The sequence below is a fragment of the Talpa occidentalis genome, unplaced genomic scaffold, assembly GCF_014898055.3.
Source record: "Talpa occidentalis isolate TD23 unplaced genomic scaffold, MPIMG_talOcc4v2.1, whole genome shotgun sequence".
In the NCBI taxonomy this organism is placed as follows: Eukaryota; Metazoa; Chordata; class Mammalia; order Eulipotyphla; family Talpidae; genus Talpa; species Talpa occidentalis.
The window spans coordinates 134,144,796-134,171,664 of record NW_026555331.1 but is presented as its reverse complement, the minus strand read 5'-3'; the positions used below and the strand labels follow the sequence as shown (position 1 = coordinate 134,171,664).

The 26,869-nt window shown below is 37.2% G+C and overlaps 1 protein-coding gene across 1 annotated transcript in view; it reads left to right on the top strand.

Moving 5' to 3' along the window:
- The window catches only part of IQUB (IQ motif and ubiquitin domain containing), a 32,776-nt gene extending 6,181 nt beyond the window's left edge, over positions 1 to 26,595 (top strand). The window contains exons 3-13 of the mRNA XM_037519519.2: positions 1,279 to 1,413; positions 2,021 to 2,182; positions 2,263 to 2,435; positions 2,633 to 2,788; positions 4,574 to 4,784; positions 7,158 to 7,333; positions 15,120 to 15,290; positions 18,188 to 18,364; positions 19,854 to 20,102; positions 23,271 to 23,456; positions 26,219 to 26,595. Of these exons, the coding sequence (XP_037375416.1) occupies positions 1,279 to 1,413; positions 2,021 to 2,182; positions 2,263 to 2,435; positions 2,633 to 2,788; positions 4,574 to 4,784; positions 7,158 to 7,333; positions 15,120 to 15,290; positions 18,188 to 18,364; positions 19,854 to 20,102; positions 23,271 to 23,456; positions 26,219 to 26,383 (1,961 nt within the window). The 3' untranslated portion in view covers positions 26,384 to 26,595. The remainder of the gene's footprint in view (positions 1 to 1,278; positions 1,414 to 2,020; positions 2,183 to 2,262; positions 2,436 to 2,632; positions 2,789 to 4,573; positions 4,785 to 7,157; positions 7,334 to 15,119; positions 15,291 to 18,187; positions 18,365 to 19,853; positions 20,103 to 23,270; positions 23,457 to 26,218) is intronic.
- The last annotated feature ends 274 nt before the right edge of the window (positions 26,596 to 26,869 follow it).

The window sequence follows — 26,869 nt, the reverse complement described above, 5'->3', positions numbered from 1 at the left end:
TAGCATTTTGAATTTGTAAAACAACTTAAATGGTCTTCTGATAATATAACATCTGTGAAAGTGTTCTCTTTGTTGAGAATGTGTTTCTCAGAGAACTGTGAAAATAAGTTTTAACAAGCTCAAAGAAACTTAGTATCAACAAAATTAAAGTTCATCATGGGATTATTGATAAACATCTCATTTAACCTTATGAACTTTCATGTCAGGCATTTACAAATACACCAATTTTTTTTGCCTAACACACATACACACACACACACACATATAAATATGCATATATTCCATACTCCATCTTACTTATTACATCTTCTCCATTAAGATTTAAAGTTTACACATGTAAAAAACAAAAGCTTACCCCATAACAATTAATTTCTCAGAACTCCATTTCTTTCCTATTATTTGTGAACAGAAAATCATTTCATAATAACAGTATTTCTTTATTTTTAAAATTGAAGCATCGTGATTTCCTGTTTTATAGAGTGAAGAGAGAACCATATAATGTCCTTTTTTTGAAAAGTAATTTTGTGCCCATTCCAGATATTTGTAATGAATGGTAGTTTGCTATTTTGCATTTCATCAACTGTAGATATTAATCAATTATGGGAAGAAGAGTGACTTTACTATGAGATATCTTTTATAATTGCAAAGTCAAGGAAAGTTTTCCCTGAAAATTTCCATACTGGTTTTTCTTAACTTCCTGAATATGTATTGATTTCCCAAGGTGTGATAGCTCAAGGAATCAAAGCATGCACATTTCTAAGTTCAAGGATTCCCTTTTAGGTCTCAGACACTCCCTTTCTAGTACTCATTAAACAAAAATGCTTGATTTTTCTGAGATACTTCCTATACTGGTATCTGAGTAATATAGACAAGATACAAGGAACTCTTAAAAGCAGTTTAATTTTATTTCCTGCTTGTTATGGTATTCTGAGAAAGGAGGTAATAACCCTGAATTGAGTATGCACCAGTGCTCACAGAAAGGAATCGAAGAGAGATCTGAACTTGGAGCAGGAATTTGGGGGAGTGGGTGCTGATGCTAACTGATGCTAATTCTTGAGAGCCTGGGCTTATTTTCCAGGGGAAAGGTTGTAACTGAATATTGGTCCACTCTCATAGAAAATTAAAAGTACCTCTTATCAAGGGGATGTGCTGTGAAACATGGCAGAATCAGCCTAAATCCTACGTGGTTAGAGATTGTCCTGTAATTCTGTATCTGTGGACTGTAGTTTGTTGATGTTTGCTTTTGATTATGACTTTCTTTTTTCTTTTAATCTGTAGTAAAAATTGTACTTATTCCTGTGGGCCAGGAAATAATATGGCCTTTTAAAGTTGACACTGCTTTTAAATACCTGAAGGATAATTTTTCACACCTGTTAAATATCCCACCTCATGTTCTACAACTAAGGCATGCAGGTAAGCTTGGAGGTTGGCAAAATTTATCAGTGCTCCTTTAGTTTTAACATGGAAGCAATAAAAATGTTTGATTTCAAAAACTAATTATTTTGACACTGTTTGAACATATATGTTGGTTATGAATTTGTCAATTCAACATATTTTATTAAGAATAAAGAGAAACACCTTTTTCTAGCACAAAACTGAGGCTTTCCTCCACCTTGGCATGCATTATATGTATATGTGAGTTTCTGGTAATGGAAGCAGAAAAAGAGGGACTCTTTGGTATTCTGAGTTGTACTTCTCTGCAATTTTAAGGAATTATATGGTACTGGTGAGAAGGGAGAGTATTAAAATCATTAGACTTTCCTTGACGTGGATATGTCTTGTGCTTACATATAATGTATTGTGAATTATTTTTAGGGAGCCAATGTTTAGGATATGATTTTGCTCATATTATAGAATATGTTTTATGTATTAATACTACATTAAGAGCTGGAGACCATCAATACTCTGGCAACTAAACTATAAGCATTCATAGAAGTACCTTGAAAGTTTTCCATCCCCTTCAAAGGAGTACATTTGATTGTTTCTTGTTCTAACTCTTATAATTTTATCTGATTTTTAGGAATTATTCTTAAAAATAATGAGACTCTCCTACAATACGGAGTTAAGCCACAGGACGTTGCACAGGTGGAAATCTTTTCTACACAGCCAGATCAATTTCCAGTCAAAAGAATTCATGGATTAAGTGAACAGTCTCAAATCATAACTGTCAACATACAAACTGGTTAGTGACCTGGTGTCTTTTAGATTAAGTATTTTAGAGTCCCTTTGTAATCAAATTCAATCTTGACTTAATCTCCTCAGGCACTGATGAGTACCAGGAGGTAGCTGTTGAGATTATAAAATCTGATTTTCACAAACCATTTCTTGGTGGATTCAGACACAAAATAACAGGAATAGAATATCACAATGCTGGAACACAAACTGTACCTAAAAAGATTCACCAAAAAACCAATGTATTTAATAGGGATACCCAGGTAATATTTTTTACTTTTCTACACAGGTTTTTGAAACTACAGGAACAACAAATGTTATACCACTCACCTCTCTAAAATTAAAATCATCTAAGGAATTATATGGCAATTAAAATGATAAAATTCACTTAAACATAGAGGAAAATATGCTTTTTACTCGCTTGTATGTGTATATAGTTGATCAATTTTTTTTATTTTAGACAGTTTTTCAGAAGAAAAAGCAGCAACAAACTAGAAATACCACATCCACACAGATGACTAAAATTGGTGTGTATGTATCAAATATGACTGATAAACTGGTAACACCAGGAAACTATATTTCAGCAGAAAAATATCATGCTCAAAGATTAGTGGCGGTAAGATGACTTTTATTGTGGGTGAATACTGAAAATTAACTATGAGTCACTGTGTATTTGTATGTGTTTCCTAAGACACATTAGCTATTGAAAGAACCCACAGGAATGTTGTTGAAGAAAAAAATGTCCGTAACACATGTTAAAGATGGTAGGCGGGGGCCTCCCTGGTGGCACAAGGGGTTAAAACACAACCTATGAGTATGTCCGCAGCCTCTGCAGCACAAGTTTGATTCCCCTGGCCAGCCAGGGAGCAACCCATATGGCGCAGCAGACCTCTCCTGACTCACCTGCTGCTCCCCTCAGCAGTGTACTTCGGTCAAGCTGCCTATTCTGCTCCCCGCTCTGTCTCTGGTGAATCCTCTCACCCCCAGCACCTCTGGCCTGTACCCCAGCTCTTGTATGCATGAATAAATAAATCTTTAAAAAAAAAGATGGTAAGGCAGACTTGATTCAAATAGGGAGACTACAGTGGTTGTAGTAAGGGAGACACAGAGGGCTCAACTCTGAATACAAGAAAAAATTGGAATTTAAAACTAAGGAGCAGGGTACCAGTTAGTGGATGGAAAGTTACTAAGAGAAAACATCAGAGATGAGAGGGGATTCTGGCTAAACCAATGGAACAGGATTTTGGGTGAAGGTGAACCAAAGTGATAGGTGTCATCATGGGGATTGTTGGGAGAGGAACCTGACCAAATATAGAGGGTGATGAGATACTGAAGGTAGATATTCTGGTTAAACTGAATTAGCAGTGAATTTTTTTTTTGTTCTTTCATATGTCATACATAGGTATTTTCTTTTTCTCACAGGCACCTAAACCTTTTATACGAAATACATACTTAATCAGGCTCTCTGTCTTTTCTGTGAACACATCAAAAACCTTATTCGGCCTTACTTTACTTTTCTCCTTCTATTTGTCCTCCCTCTTGGAGTTGGATTATACTGAAGGCATACTCCTTCACTATAATCCAATCTTTCAGATTTCTGTTTATATACATTTCTGTCATTATCAGGGATTAGGAGTGAGGGAAAGAGATGTGTCAGTGTATTCTCCATCCTCAGTCTTGATCCGGCTTCTCTACATTTCATTTTTATATTTGAGTTTAGTAAATGAAAACTCAGCAATAGTAAGCTTTTTGAGAATCTAGTACTATGCTGTACTTGCAGCAATATTTATATTTCTCACAGTTCTTACTTGTTTACTTAAATCTTCCTTTTATTTAACCTGACTTTGGTGACTCAGGTTCTACTTTCTGTACAAAATACAGTTTTATTTTAAATAAGAACCTAAGGTATGGCAATTTAAGATAAACTAGAGGCCACTAATAATATTCATAGCAATAGTAGTATTTATTGAGGATTTGTGATGTACCAGGCTTGAATGAAACACTTTAAATGCATATGTAAATTTTCACATATGCATTCATATTTTAAATAAACATACCATTATTTTCACTGTGTTACAGATGAGAGCACTCACTAAAGCACATAGAAGGGAGTTAACTTACCCCCCATTCAACCACATAGTGAATAGCGGAGGAAGATTTAAACTAAGTTTTACTCCAGAGCCTACCTGCTTATGTTTTATGCTGCCTGCCTCCTATCAAGGTGCACTGGCCAGATTTCTAAGCCAACTAACTTTTATGTTATAATGTATGCAAGAATATCTAGCATAGAGTTTAAACTAGTTGCTTTGTTTAGTAGTTATTGAATTGGAATAGAAATAATCATCACTGCCTTTCACTACTGTCTGGTAATGTTGACAATAAACACTTTATTTCACTATAGGTAATAATAATACAGACTTACTACAGACAATGGCATGCTAAACGCATGGTAGAGAATATAAGGAGACAAAAGATGCTAAGGTTGAAATGGGAAGCAGAGGAAGAGGAAAGAAAAAAAAGAGAAAAGGAAGAATTAATGCAAATGGACTATTACCGGAGACATAATCCTCAAACAAAAGAAGATTTTGAACTTCTTTATAATGCATTGGAATGTAAGTTTGAAATAGGATTTACATAAGATATTATTTTTTAAATGTTTCATTAGTAAGATACACAGGTCTATTAAAGACTAAAAGGAGACATTATTTTAGAAAAATGCCTTGAGAATCTGGTCTAGAGAGTTTAAAAACATGAATAATATATAAAATTGGAACAGAAATTAAGGCTGGAAGAATTAGAAATGCTTTTATATTAAGTTGGTAAGAAATGTGCTTTTTGCTCTATAAAATATGCAATTTTAGTTTATTATAATTTGATCCTCATCCCTGTGAGATAAAGAAAGTATTGTCCAATTTGGTTTCTTGAGATGGTCTTGGGAATTTGTGAACTCAGAGCTGAATTGTCTCAAATCTTTCAACCCAGCATCCTGTCTCTTTAGAGGAGGGTGCTACCTTTTCAATCCTTTCCATTAATAATAATACTATATAAATGTATATTTCAACACATTTTACTTTCACAACTTATTTCTTCCAGAGTATGTGTGCTGTTCATTGACACAATGAAAAGGTTCAGTTACTTGAACAAGCCAAGCCTTCCTTACTCAGGCAGTGGACACACAGTTCTTCTTGAAACCTTTCCCTGTTGCCCACATCCCGATCTCAGCTTGACTATCACCTCTCAAAGCCTTTTATAACTGACAACTTAGATATCCATTGTCATCTCAGAGTTCTCACTTCACCTCAAACTTTCCATTTATACCACCATAATTTGTAATAATACATCTTTAGTTTAACATTAACTTTCACCACTGATTATAATCTCCTTGAGAGAATAACTCCTTTGTTTTGATGATCTCTTTTTCGGTGATTAGTTTACATGCCCAGCAAGCATTGGTAGAATGAATGAAGAATGAAGCAGCTCTAGCTTCTGCCTTCTGGGGAGTATCAGCTGGACTAGAAGTAACTGGAACAGAAGAGTTATTTCTTACTTAGAAGCCAAAAAGTAGAGAAGTTGGATTCTTGAGATGATATAGAAGACTTTTGAAAATTAAAAATAGCTTCAATGTTTAAAAAATTAATATAGATAAATTTAACTCTTCAGGAATGTAGCGGTGTTTGAGGTAATAGGTAAGCCTGTTCCCTAGACTTGAAAGTCTGCTTCCCTTTTCTCCATCACTGACCTCTGCAAATAGTTTTTAAATTTCATTATTTCCATTTTCTCTGTCAGATGAAAATAAAGGTTATTTCTAAGTGTTACTAATAGAACACTGTTAGCAAAGTGTCTGTGAAAGTTCTTACTGAAAAGCATAAAAACCTATACTTTTGTTATAGGGGAACTCTATTTGAATGCTATTCCAAATTCACATATAGACCAAAGAATACCACTGTTCTTTTGTTTGGTTAACAGGCAACTGTGCAAAATAACAGGACATATATTGAATGAGGGCCTGCCTTATTAGTGGTACTAACTTGGAAAAATTACTCATTTTTACTAAGTCTCACTTTATTCATCGATAAAATGGTGATAGTTTCTGGGTCATTTATTTCAGAGGATGTTATAAAGTGAAAAATGCAAAATATTAAATTGATGAAAGTATCTCAATAAGAACAAAAATCTATGTATACACAAATTAGTGTTACATATAAAATAATATATATATTCTAAGTTAAAGTAGGACAGGTATGTTTTATATGTCTACTCATATTTTGTATTAAGAAATGAAAATGAAATTTCTTATATAAAGGAGATGCCTCTTAGTTTTTGACTTTTCAAAAAATTCTAAATTACAAGCCCTCAGAGTAATATTTTTTTTAATTCTGTTTTGTTGTAATTGAAATTTCTCGTTCACAAGCACAATATTTATTCTGTTCTTCTGTTTTCTGGAGTACTCATAGTCATTCCCCGTTCTTAACGCTGGTCTTTGAAACTGCCGCCCTCTTGTGGCTGATAGTGACAATTGCATAGTTTGAACTCCCACTAACGCCAAGTTTAAGGTTCCCCCACATAATCAGTCTCTTGGTAATAAAAGCAAAAGGGTGTCAATTTAAGAAAATGAATATAACTACTAGGGCAGTTACCAGTCTTCCTCTCAACAGGTTCTCTCTTGAAGGGAGATCTGGGCAGTTCACATTTCTGGCTGCCACCAAACCGAAGCCATGTGCTTGCTTACTTGGGCTATTATTTTACATTATTATGCTGATTTCCTTTGATTTGAGTCTACTTTTATTGCTTTCAGTTTCTCAGCTTCGATTTCATCCTTTTTAAAAAAATTATCAGGTGTACAAGTTTTTCTATTCATGTATAAATTTATTGCAGTCGATACAAAATTAAAAATCCTCCTGTTAAGACGTGATGGTAAAAAATGCTCTGTAAGAATGTGACGTTTTAAAAATTCAAAAGCTTTTCATGTTCCTTTCCTTTTTTAGTATGGCGGCAAGAGGAACTTGCACGCATTAACCAGTGTTACACCGGAGCTGAAAGAAAAGCCCGCTTGTGTGACCTTCTGGAAAAAGAAAGCCAGCTAATTGCTTCCATCGAGAGACACAGATATAACGCTTATATGGCGAACAAGGAGGCAGCAATACAAGCTTTTTTGGATAAGGTTAGTAAAGTAACAATTATTTAAATATGAATATATACTGCGTTTAAAAATGTAGACGAATGAACTAGAGGAGACATTGTAAGAATCTGTATGCATTTTATCATTTTGATGGCATATTTTTTTAAATTCCATACATATGTACTTTTCTTTTATCAGATACAACTTTAGATTTAAACTGTAGTCTAGAACAATAATTGGCTAGTAACATGACATTAACCTGTTCTTAACTAACGGGATTTGGTAACAAGAGAAAAAACAGAGGCAGCTTCTTTGCGACTCTGTTCATTGAGACTTAGGCTGATTGTAGAAAGCAAGTGAATTACACCCCGAAGTCACAAAATGTCTGGGTCTAAGGTGTCCCCTAGTAAGCATCCTGGGGAAAGTAGCTATAGACGGAGAACTTACTTTTGTCCATAAGTTCATTAACTGATTGGTAATTTCTGACCAAAAGGATATATGGTTATGGAATACCTACAATTAAGGGGAACACCAAATTCATTACCCTTTCATGGTGGTGAAACAGCTTGTTTGATATCAAATAGCCTGTTTCCATGGTGACCAATTTCCTTTTTATAAATATGATCTTTCTAAACTGTTAAAAGTCAATCCAAACGCAAGAAGAGAGAGGGGTTTTTCAAGATATTTACCTGCAGTGATCCATAGTTGTATGATTCTTGATGTTGAAGAAACTGTGCTCCTAAAAATCTCATTTGTTTGCTACTCTAAATGCTCCCTTATGTCATTTTACTTATACACTTTCGGATCTGTTTTCCTATGGCTTGAAGTACTGTCTGCTCCCATAGTTCCTGCCCTACCACTCTTAAGAACTTCCAGATCTGGGGCCTCCCTGGTGGCACAAGGGGTTAAACACCACACTATGAAGCAATCCACAGCCTCTGCAGCATGAGTTCGATTCCTAGCCAGGGAGCTACCCACATGGCACAGCAGACCTCTCCTGTCTCACCCGCTGCTCCCCTCAGCAGTGTATTTCGGTCCTTCTGCCTGTTCTGCTCTCCACTCTGTCTCTGATGAATCCTCTCACCTTCCCGCCACACATCTCTGGCCTGTATCCCAGCTCTTGTATGCATAAATAATCTTAAAAAAAAAAAAAGAACTTCCAGATCCCCTATCCATTACCTACTATCTTTGCTCTCTAATGTCCCAAGTGTATACCTCAAGTTGACATAACAACTTGTAAGGATATGGTAGTAAACCTTTAGTAATACCACCTCAGGCTGATCCTATTCTGTGTCATGCAATTTATCGTCCTGGTAAATGGGAGATAATTTGTCATCTTTGACTACTTGCTATGAACTTTTTTTTTTCATTTATAAAGTATTCAAAACTTGTTTTTATATGTTGGAACTTTAGCATGTCAAAGCAATTCCAGGGTTAGTTGATGACCATCACTCTTTCTAGGAAGTGCAACACTAGGAAGGATTTTACCCTAAAAAGATGAGAGGGGGAAACTTTCATTTGTAAGAATTCCTGCAAGGTTTTTGTTTCTGGATTTAAAAAAAAAAATTTATATACATTGTTGGGGTTGAACCTGAGCTGAAGGATCCTGCTCTGTACCAGGAAAATGAAGGTTTTTGAGTGTTGCTGGGAGAGAAAGGGTGGAAATAGAGTGGGGAGACATCGGGAGGCCGTGGGGTACAGCGTGGCTTCTTTAGTTATATTACAAAATAAATGTAATAGTGAGTGCCAGGTAATTTTATGTTTTTGTAAGAGGAGAGGGAAAGAGAAAAATGACCAGACTTCAATGTCCAGACTGATTCACAGCAACATACAAAATTTCAAAACCAGGGCTTCCCTGGTGGCGCAGGCGGTTGAGCGCAGTGCTGTGAAGCTGCCCACAGCCTCTGCAGTACCGGTTGGATCCCCGCCGGCCTCAGAGCAACCCACATGGCAAGCAGACCTCTCCTGTCTTGGCTGCTGCTCCCCTCAGCAGTGTATTTCATCAGTCTGCCTGTTCTGTTCCCTGCTCTGACTCTGGTGAATCCTCTCACCCTTCTGCACATCTGGCCTGTACCTCGACTCTTGTATAAATAAAATAAATCTTTAAAAAAAATTTCAAAACCAGAAGATTAAAGGATGAAAAAGTTAGCCACAAGCACTTTAGAAATCAAGGCAAAGGCTTTTTGTGAGTCAGAGGTTTTTTAGAATTGGCGTTTCTAACCCACGGTGAGCCCACCTGATAAACCAGCTAATTCATCAGTCCTCAGGCTCAAATTCAGAGGAAATGAATATTTTAGCTGAGACAAGGGGGTTTGACCAAAGGGTTGTGCAGGGCAAGAGAAACAACTGCAGAGTAGAGCGACTGCCTTGAGGCCAGTCCCTGGTCCAATACAGTCTCCTTCCTCTGCTCTGTAAAGACACTGAATAATAGTGACGTTTGGCCGCTTTTGACCTAAGTTATGGAATCGTCATTAATGTAATACAAAATTTAATCACAAAAAGGTGATTATGCTAAATGTTATGCTAAATATCATAGAAAATAATTGAGATAGATTTTATAGTTCGTCTTTGGTTGTAAATATTCATAAAGTGCCCATTCCCCTTTTGCCTGCCCGACTCCCGTGCCTAGCATGGTTGCCATATTCAGGAGAAATTGGTGCTGATTTTGTTAGGGGGAAAAGGATGTCCCAAAGCTAATTCCATACAGGCTTTGTGGACTCCACCCCCACCCCAGGTCAAAGCCAAAGACACTGGGAACTCCAAATCCCATCACCACCACAGGGAAGGTGGCTGGGACCTGAGGGTGGGGTTAAGCAGCCAGGTGGATAGAAAAGGCAGACACGTGGGCTTTGGGGATCCCCCATTTTGGCTCTCCGCCAGCTCGCAGCGTCCAGCCAGCTCGGAGAGTGACTTTGGGTTTCCAGGTTGGCGGATCGGGTAGGACGCATTAAAGACTTTATTTCCCTATTTTCTCCCTGAGTTGTACATTTTCCTTATTTCCTTTTCCCTTGTAAATAAACCTTTTATTAACCTTTGGTGTGTGTCTGTAGTGGAGTATTCATAAGTCCCTTTTAAGCGCGCGGGTGAGGACCCACAGCCTAGCAACCCGTTCAGTATTGGGGCTGCTCTATAACAATTTCACAAAACTTGAAGTAACTTTTTACTCTACAGTTTTTTGGATTGGTAAGAAAAAATAGCTTGTAATCGATTTCTAAAGCTAGACAAGGTCAGAGTTCTTTCCAGTGTCAAAACTAACAGCCAGGGCCTCCCCGGTGGCGCAGCGGTTGAGCGCTGGGCTGCGAAGCTGCCTGCAGCCTCTGTGGCGCCGGTTCGATCCCCGGCTGCTCCCCGGCCACCAGAGGAGGGTCCCACATGGCGCGCAGACCTCTCCTGCCGCCCGCTGCTCCCCTCAGCAGTGTACTTCGGTCCTTCTGCCTGCTCTGCTCCCCGCTCTGGCTCTGGTGAATTCTCTCACCCTCCCTCGCTTCTGACTGTACCCAGTGCTTGTATAAATAAATAAATAAATAAATATTAAAAAACAAAAACAAAAACAAAAAATCCTAACAGCCAAAGATAGATTTTTAAATTAACCTGGCACCATGACATATAATTCTTTAAGGAGAATACTTACTTTGGAAATATTTGAAAATAACGTTGGAGAATAAAATTTTGTATTTTGGTTCTAGTTTTACTTCACTGTATTTAAATATCATGTAGTTTATTGAACTAATAGTTTAATTATTAATTTTATCCTAATGGAATGATATGATTTTAAATCAGTCCAATTAACCCATTAAATTAGTATTGTATTATGGATTCTATTCTAAGCCTTCATTCCAATAAAAGGCTTAACCTACAGGTTTTTTTTTTGGTAAAGCATTAGCTCAATTATTTGTACTTTTGACACACCAAACTTTGACTGCTACAGGTCAGGTGAAAAAATTCAGGTCAGGAAGCCCAAATACAAATCATCAGCTGGTGTCTAATACATGCTTCTTTCCCAAACTACAAAGAGAGATTATTTGAATTTCTGTTAAAGGTATTTCTTAGCATCAAGCCATTTCTTTGATTGTCTCACTCATCACTTTTCACAATCACAAGACAAAAAATATGACCAAAACAAGTAAACTGTGTCATTTAAATATTTTACCTCCATACTCAGGTGGCTAACTGTTAATGGGATAGAAAATCACCAGTAGCTCCTGGCTCTCTCTGAGCACCGGGGTACAGAGGTGTCCTACATGGGTTGACAAAACCTCTCTGCCATGTCAAAGAAAAGTTGATCACTACCTGGTAGCTTTTGAGGAGTGAGGATTATTCTTAAATGTTGCCTTTAGGGACTAGAGGAAAATTCAGGAAGAATAAAGACCTCCCCTCCCAATGCACTCATTCCTTTTTTGTGGAAGCTTGCTGCTCTCAAGGTTTTGAGCATCTCCCCCTTCCTGAGGTGTGTCCCCCTGCTGTCCTTTTTTTCACCTCTAGAGTCTATGCTGTCTCATTTGTTGGCTAAATGGAATTTGTTACTCTTCTGTTTTCTGAAGCTATTTAAGAACATGGTTGTTATACATCTCTTATTACAGCTAAGGCATTCAAAGAAAAAGCAAAGTTGACATTTTATTGCATCAGAGTAAAAATTCTTTTAGGCGTGAAATCAAAGAAACCCAGACTTGAAGACCAAGTTATCAATGTTGGCAGAAATATGTCTAAGTATAAAAACAGCTTGATTGAACAGATTTTTTTCTCTATCTTCTCAGTGTCAACACTATGGAACTCTAGCTTCCAATCTACGAGTCTTTATAACACTCAATTCCATTTAATCTGACTAACACCTATTTATTCTTCAGATTTCATCTTAAGTGCTATTTTCCCATCAGCTAAATACGTCCTCTTAATTTGTAGCTACTTATTTACATGCAGTTCATAAGCATAATCACACTTTAGTTATTTGTTTTCTCATGTTTATATCCCATTATATTTGAGAGAACTTGAAATCATGATAGTATTTTACCTACTTGGAAGCTAGTAAACTGACTAATATACATACTAAACCAAATAAGTGAATGAATGAGTGAAGCAGGCCGTATGATATAACAGAACTCTTAGAGAAATTTCTTATCATCTGTAGTAACCAGTAGAATGAACAAACATAGAATGACTTATAGAACAATTTGGATCTAAATTTCATTGCGAGAATGATGAAAATGGAGACACTGATTAAGTGTGTGTGTGTCTGTGTGTTTTCAAGTATGATAGAATTTCAGAAACTAATGATAGCATTGTCACAAACCATAGTAGTTATCTTTATGGAAAAGGTAGGATTTGAGTTAAACATTGAAGAATAGAAAAGATTTTAATGTCTAATATATTTGGAAAACCCAAGATATTACCATATCTTACTAAATTAGATGGAGCTAAAGCCTTAGAGGGATCAGTTAGATCAGCCTATCAGCTGGAAAAAATGTAATGAAGTAAGTGAACTCGGCATTTCATTTGAAGGTTATTATTCTTGGATTATTACAATGAAATACCTTACAAGCCTGCAGAGCAAAAGGTATTGTCTATATTATTGGAAGAAAGGAAATAACATTTAAATAGAGTCACCCTGAGAAAAATTGTATGCAAAATTAAGACATTGGCTTGACTTCATAATATTGCAATGTAAAACTTAGCCTGATTACCAATTCCTTAAAACTTTTTAAAAAGAGCTTTGAAACAAGCATTAAACTTTAATAATACTCTGAAGTATACCCCAAACAGGGCTGTATCTATTTAATACAATTTTTAAAAAATTCTAAATGAAAATATTTTAGAATTGGACTATTTCCCTTTTATAGTCCTTAATAAATTTTACTTAATTCCATCAGCCTGCTAATTAATACATTATTTTAATATTAGATTTATAATCTAAAATATAAATTAATTATAAGGCTGCGGCTTCTCACTTCTGTATTAAAACTAGATCTGAGAATCTAAAATGTCTGATGAAGTCTGCTAGCTCTAAATATTCATTTTGGCTTTGATCAGAAATGATGCCATTTGTTCAAAAATATATCACATGTACCTATGCAGTTTTCAATGTAATTTAGCTAATATATTGTACAATGTTAAAAAAAATAAATTGAGGTGGTTTCTATTATCCCCCCATCATACTGTCACACAAAATCAGCTTTATGTAATTTCTCTATTTGGCTAATGATATCCTGATGATATCCTAAAATATCCTCATGATATTTTTTCAATAGATAGGGCTCCTATTAAGATTTTAAATTATATCAAAAATAATTACACATCAGCCTACAAAACCATCCAACAGGTGGGCTCTACAAAATTCTAGGTGACCTCATAACTTTTGTTAAGGAGATGGTCACTAAATCCTGAGTAGGATAGGGAGCATGAGGGTAGAAAGGAAAGCTCAAAGAGGAGGTGGATGTAGGAATTCAGGAGGTTTGCTTTTTGTTGGTTTTTGAAGGACAGAAGACATTTATTCCTGAACTATAAATTTAAGGTAGCAGAGTCAGGTGGAGAGGGAGGACACAGCAGTCAGGTCTATGCCTCTGCTCTTTCTCTCTTTCCTCCTTGGCCTGGATTCTGAGTTCCTTATGGGGGTGCTATGTGGGAACCCCTTTGACTGCAGGTAGGAGAAATCACCTGCAGATTAATTGTTCACCTTAATTAAGTGTTTGTAGCTCTAGCTCTCTTGGGGCTCAGCTTTGAGAATCACTGTATCCCTGACTGAGACCAGAGGATTTGTAGACAACAGGCATTGGGGACCCCCAGCACTAGCCGCTGTGGCGCTGGTTGCAGACTCCTACCCCCGGGGCCTGGGAGAAGGCCCTGACCACCACCCACACTCTTGTCTCATTGATCGAGGGTTTGAACAGTGAATAGTTATGTTCAACATACCCTTGTTTCTGGTAGATTCTTATCAGTGGAGGAAACTAAGCAGCTTTATATTATAAATCAGAAGAGCAAATAGTTTTCAGGGTGAAATTTCTAGGTGGATGCCTTTTTCTCTGAAAGCCTCAGAAGAAGAGGACAGAAGGAGTCACCAACCGACTTAGTTGTCACTAAAAATTGCTCTGGTCCAAGTCTGCAAGGGACTCACTTCCCGCCCTGATCATACTCTCTGAATTCTTAGCCTGGGAGCCCTCGGATGAGCTTCAGAGCAAGTGGACTCCTCCCTGACCCTCTTTAGCAGCTGGGCTGGCTTGCAGGCACCACGCTCAATCTGGAAATAGGAAGTGAGCCTCTTAGCCACCGTTAGGAGTCAGGGCCACAGCACTGCTTAGAGAGCTAAGTAGAGCTGCCTAACTATTAAACTGGGAACTTGTCATAGATTTATTTCTAAAGGACAAAAACTATAACTCAGGGTCTCTTTCTGCTCTATCTTAGGTCTAACCCACTGAAGATTGTAATAATTGACCCACACAGGTTGTTTTCAATTGGCAAGACATGATCAAGACACAATATAATTGAACTATGCAATCATTTTTTTTTTAACATTCTCAAGAGCATGCTTTTTCCCCAAGGGGGAAATGAGTTATTCCATGTAACCATCAGATTATTCAACATACTGGGTGGAACAAATTAATAGCAAATCCTGAATCCTGTAGAAGTGCTTTCAGTTCTATAGACTGAACAGCTTTTCCTTTTTTTCCTAACATGTTTTACTTTCCCATGGTCTACAAATTTTTTTATTCATTTTCTCGAGTTTTAGTGATAGTTTTCTTCATAAAGGACATGATATTAAAGTTAACTTTTGGTAAAGGAACAAAATTATATTTTAACCTTTAATTAACTGATATTTATAAGCAATGTTATTTTTAAGTGTTCAGCTCCAAAAACATGCAAAACAGCCACTGGGAATATAGTTGAGCTGGATACACAGTTCACCATCAGAGCCAGAGAGCTGCAAACCATCTATAAATGCATCATGCTGAGAAATATCTCCCAAGATGAGAGACTGGATGTGCTCTTAACCCTTAAGCACACTATGAAGGTATGTGAACTTTCTTCTAGGTTTGAGTTATCACGATCAATAAAAAAATTGAATGTTAAAATATGGAAGACATTTTGTATTAAGTAACCTGTAAAGACAAATAAATGCTTATATATGTAAGTTTTAATATGTTTACTATGTTGTTTTGATAGTTTTTGTGTGATTAAGATTTATAAAAATATTATAGTTATTTTTAAAATCATGTTTATATGTTTAAATTATGTTTATTATGACATTATATATGTTTTGGGTATAGGTTCCTATCTCTACAAATGTATGTTATCATACTATCCCCACCACCAAATGGTGTAATTTTTTTTTTTTTACACATAAAAGGTTTTATTAATCCTCTCATGAAAAATCTGCACAATCACCACAGATACAGATAAAGTCACTGTAGAATCTTTACTCCTTCTTTTTGCCAGCGCCAACATTGGCCTTTGCAGTCCCTCCGACTTTCTTCATTCTGTTCTTACGTTCCTTTCGCTGTTTTCTTGAGGTCTTTTTCTTCTCATAAAGGCCATGTCAATGCCCAAATGGTGTAATTTTAGGAGGATATGTTTATGCATTAATATTTAAAAGTTTCCATATTATCTCTTATGATACATAATAAACATAATGTCATTCAACAAATGTTCTAAATGTAAGTATGTCCTTATTTCTGCAATGAATACAAATATATGCAAATATATAACATGGATTAGTATTCAACATAGTTCAATAAAATGAATTTGTGTCTATATATTTTGATACTTTTCAATGAGAATTTTGTTTCTAGCAGTTTTAAAGCCCTGTCAGTGATTTTATCTATTTTTTTCTTATCAATTACTGATTTTCTGTGTTTTTAATCCTGCTTTTAATGAAAATGAAGTGGGTGTCACAGGACAAGTTTCTAAGAAACACACTCTGAGCTGGGGTTTGTGTACTGGAAGTTTATTGGAAAGTAACTCCTGGAGGGATGTGAGAAAGCAGGATAGGGCAGCTGGATAATTGACTCTGGTGGAATGTCAGCAATGACTTCAGCCAGATTGGGAAGGCCCTTCTGATTGTCCTGAATGGAGCCAAGCGGTAAGGAATTTTTACTTCCGTGTTGACCATCTCTTGGCTGTGGACTACCCCTGGAAGGAGCTGTGCCTTCAGATGAAGCATCTCTCTATACCGAAATAGATTCTCAGAAAGAGACACAGTTAAGAGCATTTGTCAACAATGTACCAGGAGAGGCAGAAGAGCACTTCAGGTCTGGACACAGCATACACTACACATACTGCTGCTTGGACCCACTCACTTCCTATTACAAATTTTGGAAGCAGTTCCTTTGGATTTGGATAAGCCACCCCCCCCCCACCCCCGCAAAAATTGCAAGCACAAAATTAAAGAGCTAAATATAGCCCCTATTTTCGTCATTGAATTTAAGGTCACAGCACAAACTCTGTCTCTTTCCTCTGTTACCCATTTTTTTGTTTCCTTCACCCTTAGCTAATACCTTGATTGAACTAGGTGGTTTACCTATTGGGGGTGACGCACCCGTTGAGAGGTCTAGACCAGAGACCACCATGCTTTGTTTAGGCTGAGGATATTAGACTTTCATTACTGCCAAAACTGGCTAAGGTAATACCAAGGAATACCCATTACCGGGGTGCCAAACATACGCTTCCTGTCCCTGTGGGTCCTACTGGCTTTCAAAAATCAAGGTCAATTACCTCTCAAAGCATGTGATACTTTCCTCGCCCCCAGGTCTCTTGGCTGAGGAGGTAAAGTACTATTTGCAGCTTTAAGTTTAATAGAATTCTTGTTAAATCCTCTGCTAGAAGCGTTTTCCTTCCAAGAATTAGGACCTCTAGACTTGAGGGGCCTAGAATTGCAGGGAGAAGAAGCAAAAAATTCCCCAGGCAATAAATGGGCCATTTCTACTTCCATCCTCCTTGGTTTCCAGTAGGACTTCTACGTGGTCTTTCCCATCACATGAGCTCTTACCCCACAGATCAAGAAATCAAGGGTGGGGGCCTGAGTCAACTACCACATGCTCCATTCCAAGGATATTTTTAAGGACCAGGGAAGTGAGCACTGAGTGGCCTATGAAGCCAGCGATCCTCTGTGAGCTACGTGTGGCCCCAGATGCCCTTTATTTTTTGTTACCACACATTCACTCTCACAGGATCCTGGGCCTTTATACCTACATTGATTAGTCATTTGGCTCATGATGCCCTGAGAAGAAAGCGTGTCCTTGGATGGGGCAGTTCTTCTCAGTTGATAACAGCTATTTATGGCCAAGATAACTTTCTTCAGATGAGGTCAATCCAGAGAGAGGCTCAGCTGAGAGTGGTCAGCCGCCAGCCCTATCTGCAGGGCAAGACGGAGGGCTTTGAAACTCAGATGAGGCATCAAAGCATTCATTGCAGTGGCTGTGTAGCCTGTATTCCTAATGAAAGGGAAAAACCCAAGCATCGCGTGGGTTCTTTGTGACTTTTGTTCAGCATTAATTTGTAAAATTTAAGCCTGGCATTGTATTTAGCTGTTGTTCATTCATTTCCATATTGGATAATATTTTATTATTTATCTAATAATTTTTTATGTATCATTTATCATACATACATATCATTTATGTAATCAACTTATGATTATTTGGTTGTTTCTAAATTTGGGTTTCTGTGAACAATACTCTATTGCACTTTTCTCTCAAACAATAGAATTGCTGGGTTGCAGCTATGTCTCTCTTAAATTCTACTAGATAATGACCGTTTTTATATAAATTAGTTGTATCAATTTATACTCCTATCAGCAATGTTTCATTTATTTTGTTATCTAGGTTTCAGTTTGTTTGGATAGAAATTAAAAAAAAAAAAACAACAAACCAGTGATTTAAAATTCTGTATGGAATATTCTTCTGTTTTCTACAGGAACATGACTGTAAACTGACTCAGGAAATTCTAGAATTGATTGACAGAGAGGTTGACCTTATGATGAGAGGAGTCAAACATCGTAACCTTGAAGGACTCCGGAAAAGAATCGCAACACTGTTTTTTCATTATATCAAAACACCTCTGTTTAATCCTGAAGTTGTAAGACACCTCAAGGTATTCTTTTTTCCCCTACTCTATTTTTTTTCTTAATTTTTTTTTTTGCCTTCTGTTGTAATGGTTTATTTCTACTACAAATGCTATATCTGTAGGAATAGAGAATTATGGAAGAAAAGAAGTAATATAAAATTTCCCCTGACATTATGATTTAAAAATTTTACCTGCTCTTCAGACTGAAAGGATTTTGTTTCTGAAGAGCCGTCATATTCAAAATCTGCAGGACAACCCCAAAGGGAATGGAAATGCTGACAGACCTTGCACTGTGTGCTAGTGTGAAAGCTGTGTGCACAATAGGCATTACTCCCTTTAAAACACCAGCCCAACACTTCTCCCTGGTGGAGCAAGGGGTTAAGTTTCAGTACTGTGAAGCTAACAGCTGCCACTACAGCACGACCTTTCCAGGTTGCTGACCCACATGGCACAGAAGACATCTCCTGTCTCTTCTGCTGCTCCCCTCAGCAGTGTATTTCAGTAGATCTGCCTTTTCTGCCCCTGCTCTGTCTCTGGTGAATCCTCTCACTGCCCCATACCTCTGGCCTACACCCCAGCTCTTGTATGCATAAATAAGTAAATCTTTAAAAAAATAAAATAAATAAAACACCAGACCAGATTTTGTACCACTGTTCTCTTCCAAAGTTATGATATGAATTCATGTTCTTTGTAAACTGTCTAGACCCCTATTAAACAAATGATCTTCGAATTTATGGCCAAATATTATAATCTTTTGAATATTGTTTTTAAATAAGCAATGCCCAATAAATCAGATTTTAAACTTATAAGCACAGTTTATTTAGAACTGATAAAAGACAGCTCTAAGAAATATCATGAGGGCCTCCCTGGTGGCGCAGCGGTTGAGCGCTGGGTTGCGAAGCTGCCCGCAGCCTCTGCGGCGACGGTTCAATCCCCGCTGCTCCCCGGCCACCGGAGGAGGGTCCCACATGGGGCGCAGACCTCTCCTGCCGCCTGCTGCTCCCCTCAGCAGTGTACTTCGGTCCTTCTGCCTGCTCTGCTCCCCGCTCTGGCTCTGGTGAATTCTCTCACCCTCCCGCGCTTCTGACTGTACCCAGTGCATGTATAAAACAAAAAACAAACAAACAAACAAATAAAACATGCCTCTATTAAAAAAAAAATCTAAAAAAAAAAAAAAGAAATATCATGAACTGAAACTGATGGGCTGTAGCTTCTGCAGCACCCTGAAAAAGCAGGCTTTGTGCTATAGTAAATTTTGCTTTAATTACATACATATATCTAAAGGTCATTGAATAATATATGTTTTTAATATTTTCTGGGGGTAAATGACTATAGCCTGAAATTTAAACATTTCTAGGATAAGAAGTTAAGGGGAAATATGACTTTAAAAAAATGAACCAACTTTTTGTCTTATTCTAAGAGATTAACTTCCTCTGGTTATGTTGGCTAGTATTCACACTGGCTTATATACCTTTTTCTTTTTTTTTTGCTTTTCCTTATTTTTTGAACTATTTAGGTCCCTCAGGACCCAATGGAGTTTTATAAGAAGATTTACTTCTGCCACAGTTGCCAGCTCTATTTGCCTTCTACAGAGTTCTCTGTGTCCTCCACCTCACAACGCATATACCGGTGTCGTAACTGTGTTAGTCTTGACAATGAGGCTCGACAACGAGAATCATTTTTGAAGTTCAAATGTTTACTTAAACGACTCTACTATTCAGAAGCCAATTATAAAGATGATTCTAAAATTGCTTTCCTGATGCAGGTATGATCAGTAAGAGATGCTAATTATGGATAAAATTGGTTTTTGTCAAGGAGACGGTCTTCAAAGGGATTTGGGTGGAATGAAATGAAGTGCCTTTGTACATAATTTTGCAAGCAAAACCTGCCCTTGAGTTATGAATGGAGATATGGTCTTGGTTTTTGATACTAAGCTATGTCTGAGGATGTACTGGTGCACAGACCTTACAGCCTCGAAAATAAGTTAGTAATTAAAAGTAGTACAAGTTCCTATGATAAATACACTCAGTGTTATGAAGGGGAAGTATTAAGCACAATGTAAACATTAAACAAGGTGCTTAGTGCAATTTGAGGCCCAGAAAAGGTTTCTTGAGGAAGTGACTTAGGGGAGCCATAGAATGAATAGTGGTTAAATCTAGTGACTATGCCTCAATGCAAAGATTCCATGAAAAAAATGTTTATCCTCACCGCTAATGATGCACTGATATTTTCTTTTCAACCTTATCTACTCATTCTAATTTCCATTTAAAAAAAGGTACACAGACTCCCTGGTGGCTTAGGGGTTAAGTCTCTCAGGACTATCCTGAGTTGGATCCCTGGCCAGGGAGCTACCCCCACATGGCACAGCAGACCTCTCCTGTCTCACTGGCTGCTCCCTTCAGCAGTGTATCTCAGTCGATCCGCCTATTCTGCTCCCCACTCTGTCTCTGGTGAACCCTTCATCACTGCCCCCACCCCCCCGGCCTACACCCCAGTTTTTCTATGCAATAAATAAATAAATAATTAAAAAAAGAGGTACGAACCCACAGTTAAACACACCTCAGATTTTTTTCCCAATAGAGTTAATATTTTATTAATAAAAATATATTTATTGGGCCTCCCTGGTGGCGCAGCGGTTGAGCGCTGGGTTGTGAAGCTGCCCGCAGCCTCTGCAGCACCGGTTCCATCCCCGGCTGCTCCCTGGCCACTGGGGGAGGGTCCCTCATGGCGCACAGACCTCTCCTGCCGCCCACCGCTCCCCTCAGCAGTGTACTTCTTCAGTCTGACTGGTCTGCTCTCCTCTCTGACTCTGGTGAATTCTCTCACCCTCTCTCTCTTCTGACTATACCCAGTGCTTGTATAAACAAACAAACAAACAAATAAATAAATGAATCTTTAAAAAAATAAATAAAAATAAAAATATATTTATTTTAGAGTTTATACTCATGCTTTTCTTCAAAAAATATTGATGTGACAGGTGTATACTAATTTATTGGGAGTTTTAGATTTTTAAGGGTTTTTTCCATAATTCATCTATGAGTACCACCTCAAATCATATATTGTGTTAGCGTTCTCCAGGATTCACATTTATATTTTTCCCTATTATTTATATTTACTGTGAGGATTTGACTCACATGGTTATTGAAGCTGTCAAGTCCAAAATCTGTAGAACTAACGATGAGGTCAAGTCTGAAGGCTAGCAAGCTGCTGTGGAACCAGAAAGAGTCAATTCCAGTTTGAAAACAAGTGCTGAAGGGCTTTCTTTCACTAGGGAGAGGCCTTGCCTACTATTCTATTCAAGCCTTTAACAGATTGAATGAGGCCAAGCTAAGTCAGGCAGGGCAGTCTGTTCTACTTGCTGTACTGATTTAAATGTTAATCTCATGCAAAATCTCACAGAAATACCCAGAAAAATGTTTGACTGACTCTCTGGGCACTTTTGACCCAGTCAAGTTGACATATAAAATTAACCATCAAACCTATTGTGTGAAAAAAATTCAAGGAGGGCCTTAGCACTTTTCAGATAAAAGTTCCCTTAGATGTGATTATGTCTGAATATTACCCCATGTAGGGTTCTAATCTCTTATTCAACTGTCCAGTGTCTACAAAATGGATGTCCATTGTAGACAAAATGGGTGTTCAGAAGCTACCCCCCTTAATGGTATAATTTTCATTAATATTTATTTCAGCAGTGTCATCCACATACATAATTTGCATAAAATTTCTCATGAAATAATAAAGCTCATGGACAGCAGTAAAGTTAGAATTTACTGAACTTGAATATGATGGCATGTAAAGTAAAAAGAGGGAAGTTAAAGGCTTCTTTGCCCCTCCCTGGCCTGGTTCCACTGGCCTGGGAGTCCCACTTTATTTCTGTTCCTTTTCTGCTTTAATAAACTTTTTCAAAAAAAAAAAAAAAGAGGAAAGTTAAAATACATAGAATGTAAATGCTCTGCTTAGAGATTTGACTGGTTTTCTAGTCACCTAGTTACCTGTATTCTGTACAGACACTGCCTAACGCGAGGTAATAGCATTACCCTGTTATTGCAACAAATTCAAGTACAGCTGCTTGAAAAGTAGGCATCTCTTAGAGGATGCCACTGAACCTATCATCTGACACTTGAAATTAAAAAACAAAATATGAGCAAGGCACATCTTTTAATGTAAGTGAAAGTATATGAAACATTAAAATTTAAAATTCTATAGTTTTCCATTGCAGTTGCTATCACATTGTCTCTATTTCTAGTATTCATTAAGCACTAGATTATATTGGTTGAGCTGAATATATTCAATTATCCATTTCTGTCACTGATGGTGATAAATTCTCTTTTTGTTTAACCTTTGGCAAATTGTATAAGCTTTTCACAGAAAAGATTCCTGTTTTCCTACCCAAATTTTTTTAGTTTCTTTTTTATATGCTGACATTTTGTGAAACTTGTCCTTCTGACAATTCTGTTTATAAATGCAGACCTTGTGATGAAAAGTGACTTCAAAAGTTTTAGCTAATATGGTTTAAATAAAAAGTTTTAAAATGATCTCATTTCCCTCGTTTCCCTATTATGTCATCAAAATAACAATCATTAGAATAACACTGGGCAAACTGCTTAATCTTTATTAAATCTCAATTTCCCCACTTATAAAATGGAATAAAATGACTTACTCAGCAACTAAGCTGACAGGTACTAATGGATTTTGTCAAGTACCCAACTGCAGCCTGGTAACCATGCAGCCGAGCTTCGGGGGCTGATAACGTTGTTTGGGCAGAACAAGCAGAGATTTGGCGAAAAACTGAAAGCTGTATGCCACAGACAACCTCGTGAATAAGTTTTCCCCTTTAAAAAAAGACTCAGTGTGACTATTATCTTAATTGAATCATCTCAAAGAAGTTTCATGCTTAGAAGAAAATATTTTTCACACTTTCTTTGCCATGCAGCTCCAGGATATTCAGTACCTGACCGAGAAGATCTGGGCCTCCCAGTCGGTGCTCAGTGCCTGGAACGACCTCGATGACCTGGTCATGGTGAGGTGGGACAAGAACGTGGAGTGGTCCCCATGGAACTGTATTCTTCTCACCAAAGACGAAGGTGCAGTTCACCTGAAGCTAGCAAGTACTGAAGAGGTGAGCAAGTTAAACTTTCTTTGGGACATTCATTTCATCTTTAGAGTTGTCAGACATAACTTAACTGCCTTTTGATATACTCCATGTGTAATTTAAATGCTTTCTTTGGGTTAAGAGACAGACAAGCCAGGGATAACATAGCAAAAATCTGAGGATGGTACAAATGGCAGAGATTAAAATCACAAGGGAGCTAAGGCACTTAAAATGTAAGGAAAAGGGATATGAATGTTTTAGAGGGATCATTCCTTCCTAGTAATAAGTTCAGGTGACTTAGTGTCACACTGAATTCCATGAAGGCTTGGCTTATGTTTGGCTTATTTATGTCGATATCGCTAATATCTAGAATAGTATCTGTTACAGATCGGGGGTTAATAAGTATTTGCTCCATGAATAAATGCATGTAACCATCAGAGAGGTGTAATATAACCTGGACTCTGTCCTCTATGATTTTCATCTGGAGCTGCCTAAAAGCACACTGAATATCAAATAAATGGTATGCATAATTGTATGCTCTCAATGGCACTTATATTGAGGGTGGTATAGTTTTGAGGCTCCATTTTTCATTTGTTTCCAACTAATTAGGAGTAGGGGAAGCACTGTAAAAAATAAATAATATTTAATTTCAGTCACAATACACAGTCGGTAGAATTTTTGATGAACAGAGTTGAAAGTCCCTGAGGAGTTCCCAGAAAGCTTCATTTACACTAAACAAGTGGAAGGTCCCAACAGCTTGTACTGATTCTCTGACTTCTATTGATTAAATTGCTGTGCTTTTAATTCCATGTATGATGTCAGCTAAGAGAAAATAAAGATATGATTTGAAATATAATAGTGATTTGGAATAGTGCAATTCCTTGCCTGTGATTTTATCAGGGGACGGAGAGGTGTAAAGAAGAGAAACTGCTTAAGTTTTTAGCTTTTTTGATTTTGTTTTTCCAAAATTTTTTCCAGTTGAAGGCAGGCTAAGAAAAATATCACTCTAGGGATTAGCAGAAAGGGCAGCAAGAAATTGAAGCTGTGTTAAGTATTATATTTAGTAAACTAAGCTGCGTCATAAATATTTAATCACTGGAAGCATAGTCATATGAGCAATATCATTTCATCTAGGACATAGTGGGATTAAAGTTCATTTCTCCAAAGCTGATATTTCACTGCTTCTTCAATTTATCCACACAGCTCCCTTTGTGTATTTAATCAAATTCCTACAGTATCAAATTAAATGTTCTATACACACGCATTTCTAATTTCAGGATGCTGCTCATATTGACTCTGTAAATAGAGCTAAGGCTCTCAAACAGACAAACTCAAAAAAAAAAATTTACCCTTTAAATGGTTTTGGGCTTGTATAATCTTAAGTATTAAGTCTAGCTTTAAGGACAATTTGGAGCATTTCCAGATTTTTTTTTATTTATGCATATAAAAACTGGGGTGTAGGCCAGAGGTGCAGGGGATGAGAGGATTCACCAGAAACAGAGTGGGGAGCAGATCAAGCAGATCTACTGAAATACACTGCTGAGGAGAGCAGCGGGTGAGACAGGATTGGTCTGCTGCGCCATGTGTGTTAGCTCCCTGGCCGGAGATCAAACTCATGCTCATGCTGCAGTGGCTGCCAATAACTTGATAGCACTGAGGTTTTAAACCCTGTGCCATCAGGGAGACCCTCCAGATTTTTTTTTTTTAATGCACAGAGATAGTTGTTTTCTCAGTAAGTAAAAAAAAAAAAAAAAAATAAAAGTTAAAATAATCTTGACTTTTTGCAATCATTACATAAGTTATAGGTAAAATACAGGGAAAATTTCTGTTCTCTGAGCTGTATATGTGACAGTTTTTTCATAGTTGACCAGTGTAGAGTGCGAAATCAGAGGTTATAAAAAGGATGACCAAAAAGAAGTTTGTATTTTCCCACCACCTATGTGGAAATATGAAGTGAAAAATCAGTATTTGGGGAAAAAAATCAAGTTGGAAATTGTATCAATGTTAAAATAGATTTGAAGAGAAAACCAAGGTAACAAAACCATTCATTCAAAAATACTGATTGCGGGCCTCCCCGGTGGCGCAGCGGTTGAGCGCTGGGTTGCGAAGCTGCCCGCGGCCTCTGCGGCGCCGGTTCGATCCCCGGCTGCTCCCCGGCCACCGGAGGAGGGTCCCACATGGCGTGCAGACTTCTCCTGCCGCCCGCTGCTCCCCTCAGCAGTGTACTTCGGTCCTTCTGCCTGCTCTGCTCCCCGCTCTGGCTCTGGTGAATTCTCTCACCCTCCCGCGCTTCTGACTGTACCCAGTGCATGTATAAACAAAACAAACAAACCAGCAAACAAATAAATAAAGCATGCCTCTATAAAAAATAATAAAAAAAAAAAAAAAAAAAAAAAAAACACAAAAATACTGATTGCTATCTTGTGGAGTCAGAGACACATACATGAAAAAGACCCAGTTCAAGTCCTTCAAGCAATTTCCTTATCATGGAAAAGACTCTTAAACAGACACTGAAACTGAAGGCAGAATAAACTAAATATTATAATTAGAATACATAAAAGTGTTTTTGAGTACAGAGGAAGGTGGGATTAGTTTAGACTCAGAGAGGTCTGAGGAAGAGTTAGGAAAGATTTCCGGTTAACACTTCATAGGATCTGAGCCCTTAAAGATGATAGTTTGGGGAAAAGCTGTTTCTGTGCAAAACAACTAATAAGCAAGAACATGGAAGTATGAATGTTTTTATATGACAAATATGTCTGACATTTAATAGCATTGCATTTTCTTTTCAGGGATATGAACCCTTGTTTATTCACAAGATCAAACACAAACATTTCCTGGCTAAGAACTATTTTTCTCAGATTCCACTGCTGGCTTCATTTATACTGGATGGTGGTGAAGTAAATGAGATCAGGAGATATCACACAGAAAAAACACCTCAGGAACCTTATCTTTAGAAGATCCAGGAGTATTTGATGGTCAGCATTTTTGTCCACTGCTAATAGTGTAAAACAGGGGTCACACAATATGGAAATAGAATTTTATCTTTGTATTGATTTTAATTGTTTTTTTTATTTTTCATAGTATAAATTGTGTAAAGAGAACAGCCCTAAGTAAATGCTTTATTGTTAGACAATTTGTGTTAAATTGAAATATAATCTTGTTACTGAAATTAAAATTTAGAGTAAAAGAACATTTCACTTTTACATATTTCACATTAAATTAAAAAAGAATTTCAAGTATGTTATTGTTAAAATCAACAAACAAAAACTAGTCTTACCTTTCAACTTGAGTCACTCATTTAGCTAAAACTTAGAAGATAATAGTATATGGAGGGAGGAAACATAGAATTCTCTTTCTAGAAAAATTTTTACAAGTAGGATGAAAGATGCAGTGTTTTAACATAGGGATTTGAATCTTCACTTTTAATCTTCCACTTTCAA